Source organism: Zea mays, chromosome 1, assembly GCF_902167145.1.
Source record: "Zea mays cultivar B73 chromosome 1, Zm-B73-REFERENCE-NAM-5.0, whole genome shotgun sequence".
Classification (NCBI taxonomy): Eukaryota; Viridiplantae; Streptophyta; class Magnoliopsida; order Poales; family Poaceae; genus Zea; species Zea mays.
In genome coordinates, this window is record NC_050096.1 from 194,142,781 (window position 1) to 194,150,703 (window position 7,923).

Here is a 7,923-nt window from a genome sequence, read left to right on the forward strand (position 1 = left end):
TCACATCGCACGCTTATGAATCGGTATACACCCTGAGCCATCCGATGACATCTCAACGACCTGGATCTAATTGAGTGAAAGGGTACAATGCATCAAATCTGAGCCCTCAAACTAACGATCGATGGCTCACATTGGATTTACCCCGGATCTAATCCCATCCACACAATCCGGATCGGACGATCACGAGATCGTCTTCTTCCTCTAGCTCTGAGTACGGCAACGCCCGCGCAGCCCCCAATGACGAGTCCGCCGGCGCGACCACAACGATAGAGCTCGGTTCACGGTGAGGAATCTTGAGTGCACCGGCCCTCGGTCCATTCCCTAGGTTGCTCGCGCTTGGTAATGACTAATGAGGCTTTGGCGTTAACAACTGCAATACCGATGGGCTAAGTGAAAGTCACCTAGAGGGGGTGAATAGGCGAAACCTGAAATTTATAACTTAAACACACACTAAGGTCAGGGGTTAGCGTTAGAATTAAATTCAAGTCCAAAAGAATATCTCTCTTGCTAGGAGTTGCTCAAAGATTGTGGATGACGTATGGGAGCCAACTCAAATTCACACTAGCAAGGAAACGTTAGAGAGGGGAAAACAAATCAACAAGAATCAAGACGAGTGAACACAATGATTTGTTTTACTGAGGTTCGGTTCCAAAGAACCTAGTCCTTGTTGAGGAGGTCACAAAGTCCGGGTCTATTTCAACCCTTTCCCTCTCTCAAACAGTTACTTAGACCGAGTGAGCCTTTTCCTTAATCTCTCGGGTCACTTAGACCCCGCAAGGACCACCACACACTTAGGTATCTCTTGCTTCAATTACAAGTCACTTGAGAAATAGAAGGGGAAAGGAAATGGCCAATCCAAGCGATAAGAGCAACAAAAGAACACAAAACACCCTCTCTCAAGTCCCTAATGGAATTGAGTTGATTTGGTGGCTTGGAGAGGATTTGATCTATTGAATGTGTCTTGGAGTGGAGTCTTTTGCTCTTGTATTGAATGTGATATTCAAAACACTTGGATGGATATGAATGAGGTGGTTGGGGTATTTATAGCCCATAACCACTTCCATAGCCGTTGGTGAAGGCTGCTGGCGATGGACGCACCGGACAGTCTGGTGCGCCACCGGACAGCTACTGTGCACTGTCTGGTGCGCGCCACATCAACGCAACTGTTAGGGTTCAGAGCCAGTCGACCGTTGGAGCCTTTGTCGTCTTGCTGCACCGGACAGTCCGGTGCCCTCTGACTTTGCTTCTCTGACTCCTACCGCGGTACTGTTGATCACTGTAGCTTTTGCAAAGTCAACCACTGGCGCAGGGAGCCATTGCTCCGCTGGCTCACTGGACACTCCGGTGAATTATAGCGGAGCGCGTCTCCATTTTCCTGAGAGTGGCTGGTTCAAGTCTGTACGGTCCTGGTGCACCGGACACTGTCCGGTGGCACACCGGACAGTCCGGAGCGCTATTTTTCAGCACACTCAAGTTCTTTGCTCCAAATGAATCGTGACCCCTAACTGATTTCTTTCTTGGTTTGTGTTGAATCTTATACACCTATAATACATGAATTCTAGACAAACTTGTTAGTCCATGTGTTTGTGTTGGTTGTCAACCACCAAAATTAATAATAGGAAATGGTTAACCCTATTTCCCTTTCAATCTCCCCCTTTTTGGTGATTAATGCCAACACAAACCAAAGCAAATATAAAGTGAAGAAATGTAACAAGTTTGCATTTATGATGAGTGTGCATAGGTTATATGGAGTTAAACTAATTGAAAGTATCACTAAGAATAGCAGTGAATGGATTGCTTTTCTTTTATTTAACATTTTGGACCACATTTGCACCACTTGTTTGTTTTTGCAAATCTTTGGAAAATCTTTTCAAATTCTTTTGCAAATAGTTAAAGGTATAGAAATGTGACTATAAGAAGCATTTTTAGGATTTTGAAATTCCTCCCCCTATTTCAAATGCTTTTCCTTTGACTATATGAAGGCTCCCCCTGAATGAAATTCTCCCCTTAACTTTCAAGAGGGTTTTGAAGTAGATACAAATTGAATTTTTTCTCTCACATAAGAGTTGAAAGTTAGATACCAATTGAGAATATACTAATTGAAATTCTTTCATACTTAATGTGAGGTTTTGAAGATGCCAATTTGAATTTTTTTACCTTCACATATCAATTGTAAATTGGATACTAATTGAAAAATACATCAATTGAAATTTACCAATTAAAAATTTATTTCGAAAATTTTGAAATGGTGGTGTGGTTCTTTTGCTTTGGGCTTAATATTTTCTCCCCCTTTGGCATTAAGCACAAAAAACGGAGAACTTGAGAGCCCTTTAGTATTTTCTCCCCCCTTAGGGGTCTAACAATTTCTCCCAACACTACAAAAATACCCCCCTATTGCAACACTTTTATGTGTTGCTAGAAGTTGAAATAAGTGTTGCTAAGGGTTATACCAACACATAATTATGTGTTGCCTATACTGCCGTTGCTAGGGACTACTGCAACACTTATATATATGTTGGTAAGCCATTGGTATAAGTGTTGCTGCGGCGCAACGGATATTTATTTCCTACTGCAACACTTACATGTGTTTGTACCGGCAAAGACGGGTTGACCCGTATTGGATTTGGTAACATTTTGTTTAGATTTATGGCAACACATTTATGTGTTGCAATGTTATTGAACCGTATAACAATGGCAACATTTAGAATGGATTTGTGAGAGCACATATATGTGTGGCAAGAAATAAACCATTTATTGAATACAAAATAATATACAACATCATTTGCCATTAGTACAATTAGAAGCTCCAATTCATCCTAGGCATAAACACAATTGTAATGGACAAACCATTTGTCATTGAAATAAAATAGTCAATATACAGAGTAGCACAACTTAAAATAATCACGACTTGAAGCGTATACAAATATTTCTAGAGACAAAGATAAAAACATATGACTCATCCTAAACAATATTCTAAATAATATTGAACTTCATCCTAGGTAAATTAGGAAAGCTTTTTCGGTAGCATAATCTTCAAATTCTGTATAAATCTTGGAGCTCTAAAACTGAAAAGAAAATATAATCAAGTGTGGATCCATAGTGCAGCTCTGAAACTAGCTCTGAAACTGGAATCTAGCAGCTCTGAAACTGAAATCAGCTGACAGCTCTGAAACTGAAATCAGCTGGCAGCTCTGAAACCGAAATCAGCTGGCAGCTCTGAAACTTCATCCTAGGTACTGAAACTGATCAACAACAAGAAAGCATTTTAGAAAAATATATGTGCAAAAGAAATTGATAGTTGCATTACATAGTAGTATCAAGAAGTTTATCCAGGTTCGAAACTGAAAAAAAGAAGCAAACAAAATGTAACATGTTAATATAAAGTAAATGAATGAAACATTCCTATGTTGTGTTTAGTTGGATTGGAACACATAAGCGAAGCAGAATTCAGATCCTATGCAATGCGAGAGCCTGGACGAAATTGAGTAGCATCTAACATCCTATTGCAGTACTTGAGTGTTGCCATCCACAAATAGTAACAACAGCAAACATCATAATTCCTGTAATCATTCAGTCAGTCGAGGGATAAGGATTAAAGAGCTCACGACCTGCTGGGGTGGCCACTGGACATAACATCACACACATGTTGGTTTTTTGTGATTGTAAAAGATCAATCTCAGTAAAACACAACCATGTTTATTACTATATATCTGATTGCAACAACTTCAAAAGAAAATCTCATTGAGTTAGGGAAGCTTCAATGTGAAATGATTCATGAATATTAACATTTTTGCTAGAGCACACTACTCAGTTTGACCCAGCCATGTCATATTTGCTGCCATTTTTTGCTAGAGCACACTACTAGTACTGAAGAAGTTGTGCACCCTACTATGGTTTTATTAGTGTCATATATCAGTGAGGGCTTCCCATATGAATGGCCCTGCCCAAATTTATATATGTACATCTAACACACTGATGTCTCCTAACCTATTAGCTCAAACTTGATGTCTCTATTCATGGGAGATATAGAGTATTTATGGGGCCAATTAAATACCTTAGCAATCCCGGCGCTATTATTCATCCCATGTTATCAGTTAACCTTTTCAATCTACAAAAGGAATTAGAATACTTTAACCAAATGTAATAATGAGGAGAATAATGTCTTGTTAAGTGAAGTGATGAACTTACACAACTTGAAGGCCACGCAATTGGATTATTGCCTACTTGTCCAAGAACCTTGAAGTTGTTATATGGCCTTATTAGTGGTTCCTCACGCACAGATACCAGACTAACACGCACCATCCAAAATTCTTTGCCTAAAGCAACATCTCCAACTTTGGTTTTGGGGTCCTGGCTAAGTACTCTACCTAAGGCAACCTTTCTGTTTGGATATCTTGTGCTCTTTAAGAAAATATCTGTGGAAACCTACAAGTGAATTTTGGATGTTAGTGGTTAGCAAGTAGCTATAAATATGCACGATGCATAAGAATTTTTACTAATAAATAGTTACTTGATGGTTCTTATTTGGTGCATAATTAGAGGATTTCCGAGACGCGTAGACTACACTGAGTTTCAAAAGGACCACATTGATCACCTTGGCTGCATTAGTACTGTTGTTTTTACCTTTATTGATGCAGAAACTCTACTAGCATGGAGTGCTTCACGTCGTGACTATGGTGGCTTGCTCTGCATTTAAAGAACACACATCAGTGAACTACTATGGAACGTAGTTTAGGAAATCTGATGCTTGCTGCTACTTTCAGCATGTATACACTATCATATAAACTAGATTTCTAACATGGACAAAAATATGATTGCTTCAGTATGGCCTTAGGGTGGAGTAAATCTATGATTGCAGTTCCTCGTACTCATAATGTACTAACCTTATCCTGAATTTTAGAACATTTGTAGTGTGAGTGCAGTTCCTCGTACTCATCATCTTCGTTTTCATCCTCCTATAGAGTTATTGGATAAATGACAGCTTGAAAATTTTAAAACTAGGATGGAATTCATGGTAATGCATTCATACCATTGTGTTATTCCGTTCACCAAACATACTAGAATCTTCACTACGAAGTTGACAATAAATTCGCTGTTATAGGGATATATATATATAAGATTCAGATATATGTGCAAAAAAATCAGTAAACTTATATATTTTCATAGAGATACATACTTGTCGTTTCATAGCAGGACGAACATCTGTTGGTGGCGATAAAGGAGCATCTAGATAGCCCTGTAATAGCATAAAAACATCTTATGTCCTAAACCCTAAATATTGAAGATTTCAATAGAAGTGACACTCTGCAAGACAAACAATGGTTCTTGTGTGCACTTACATCAATCAGGATGTTTCAGCTTACTGAACATTAATAGAACTCCTGGCAAGTGAATGCTAGGATACCTAAATGGTTTCCTCAAACTTAGATTACAGTTAAGATTATATTCTTATGCTAAACAATTTGGTTATTGTGGCCCTTTCTTTTGAAATTTGATAATAATTGGCCATTTATTTTTCAGTTTCATTTTGCTTATATCATGTAAGTTCACTTTCAGGTGCTGAGTTCCTAGCAAAAGATCTTGGTTTGTTGGTTGAAAATGCTACAGAGGAACAACTTGGCACAGCAAGGAAAGTCACGATACATCAGACTACAACAACCCTCATAGTAGATGCAGCCAGTAAAGATGAGCGTCTTGGCGCTGATATTATTCAAAAGGTAACTTGGCTACCATATTTATAAACTGATCAGTGCCTATGCAGTTAGATGGTATGAACTGTATTTGCCAGAGGTCCAATGTTGTTAATATGTTTATTTGTGCTGGTAAATGTGACTAGGATCCATCATCTATTATGTGCGACACTAAGTTCATGAGTAGACCTATACCGTCGTAGTGTGTGTTGCTGGCATTGGAATTTTTTAGACAATTCAGACTAGTTCTTGTCACAGTAGACACATATACTGGATCCTTTAGAGCAATAAATCACGTTTTTACATTATCTTCTCTACTTGTGCAGGCGTTGGTAGCACCTGCTTCATTGATTGCACACAATGCTGGAGTAGAGGGTGAAGTGGTAGTCGAGAAGATCAAGGAGAGCGATTGGGAGGTGGGCTACAATGCAATGACTGACAAGTACGAGAACCTGATGGAGGCTAGTGTGATCGACCCTACCAAGGTGACCAAGTGTGCGCTCCAGAATGCGGCCTCTGTAGCTGGAATGGTCCTAATCACACAGGCCATTGTTGTTGAGAAGCCAAAGCCGAAGCCTCAAGTGGCAGAGCCACCGGAGGGAGCCCTTACCGTTTAAAACTTAACGTTCTTGAGGCTGCTGTCCAGACGGTTCAGATCAGTTGAGAGGGTAGAACTTTGGTTTGAGAATTTTGGTTCAGATCCACTGGGAGTTGTAGAGTAGGATTGCTATTTTGCAGACGAAGAGTAATTTTACTCTGGTCTGAACTTATCCGAATCAAAGACATTTGCATCACCATTTTTTTTAAAATAAGCTCATGGCGATGCTGGATTGTACAGTAGTAAACTTATATATTTTCATAGAGATACATACTTGTCGTTTCATAGCAGGACATACATCTGTTGGTGGCAATAAAGGAGCATCTAGATAGCCCTGTAATAGCATAAAAACATTAGGACATAAAAATGCTAAGTCCATGCAATCTTTAGTGAGTTAGAAATAAGGTTATTTGGATTTACATGTTGCCTTTTCTGTCGCTCCACGGTATGTTGCAAATCTAGTATAGTATCATCTTGCTTCTGGACATGCTTTTGAAGTTTTTCCAATTCAAGTCTAAGTGATACTACATCTTCACTGGATGTTTCATCCAAAGTGGTTACATTTAGATGCTTCATACGGCTTGATGTCAAGGCATCAAAAACTTGTTTTGGATTTGGAACAAGGCCCAGACCATGGATATGGCCAGGCTTTTCCTTTCCTAATATTCTGTTTAGTGCATCTCCTTCCCATGCATCCTTTCCATTACTAGAGTCCGCTAAATCAGGTTGTTGTGCTAAAAGTTCCTTCAATTCACCCTTGCAAGAGAATAACAATACTCAATAAACACCATGGAAGAACTATTGGATTTGAAAAAAAGTAAATGAAACATTTTTTGCAATTACTGTACCACATGTGCATTTCTGTTATTGCCGATGTTAGACTTGTGTGTATGGATATACAAAACAACCCTATGAGGGTATTTCTTTTCAGGATCTTGTTCCCTCTGTAAACATGTTAATAAAAAAATAACTAAGATAATGTAATTAACATGGATTTTTGACATTTGTAAAGAACATGCTGTGAATTATAATTGCAAAAATAATACCAATTCTTCTCTATTCCGAGCAAAGTTTTTTGTTCCAGATGTATGCATTGACTTTCTTCTTGTACAATTTATCCTATTGGCCTCACTTAAATCCTACGAAACAAAGAGTATATAGGAACAAAAGTAAATTAGATGGTTCATCAGATAAATAACGAAATGATTATCATGACTATAGTAATGTACATGTGCTTTAGGGGTCATCCAATTATTGACAAGCGCAACCCACTGATTAGCTAATACACCATCAGGAGCATTACTATTATTAGCATCCTGACTCTTATGTGGGTCAAAATAAATGGATTTCAAATTGGACTTGTGTTGCCTCCATCTCTCTCCAATTGTTCGCATCACCCATGTTTCCATGCGGGCAGGGTAAAGAAATCTCTTCTGCATAACAATTGGAAAAGAATTGTGAAAGTGTACTATTACTACATGGCAACTGGGAAAATGTGAAAGTTTAGCTTTACTTGATTAAGAATGGCCTCCTTATTGATTTGTTTATGGTTCCTATCTTTATTTCCTATAAGTAGTCTCCAATCCTTGAAGCTTAAGCTACACAAGGAGCCATTCCTAGCAACCATGCCAAGGA

General features: G+C 38.7%; 1 protein-coding gene and 1 long non-coding RNA gene across 2 annotated transcripts; one reads left to right on the plus strand and one right to left on the minus strand.

Annotated features, from left to right (window-relative positions):
• Window positions 1-4,883: 4,883 nt before the first annotated feature.
• Window positions 4,884-5,241, minus strand: LOC103642298 (uncharacterized). The gene is made up of 3 exons (XR_560725.2): window positions 5,177-5,241; window positions 5,030-5,092; window positions 4,884-4,955 (listed from the first exon to the last, which is right to left on the minus strand). It is a non-coding gene; the product is annotated as an uncharacterized lncRNA (long non-coding RNA).
• Window positions 5,242-5,408: 167 nt separating this feature from the next.
• Window positions 5,409-6,493, plus strand: LOC109941810 (ruBisCO large subunit-binding protein subunit alpha, chloroplastic). Its single transcript, XM_020543033.2, has 3 exons — window positions 5,409-5,433; window positions 5,557-5,717; window positions 6,017-6,493. The coding sequence occupies exons 1-3, from the start codon at window positions 5,409-5,411 to the stop codon at window positions 6,305-6,307; spliced, it is 477 nt and encodes a 158-aa protein (XP_020398622.1). The 3' UTR covers window positions 6,308-6,493.
• The last annotated feature ends 1,430 nt before the right edge of the window (window positions 6,494-7,923 follow it).

Excerpts from the sequence above, each read along its gene's own strand:
- LOC109941810 (XM_020543033.2), top strand. The coding sequence starts at position 5,409 with ATGGTTTCCTCAAACTTAGATTACA. Across the intron at positions 5,434-5,556 it reads TTCCTCAAACTTAGATTACA|GTGCTGAGTTCCTAGCAAAA; the intron begins GTTAAGATTATA and ends GTTCACTTTCAG. Across the intron at positions 5,718-6,016 it reads GCGCTGATATTATTCAAAAG|GCGTTGGTAGCACCTGCTTC; the intron begins GTAACTTGGCTA and ends CTACTTGTGCAG.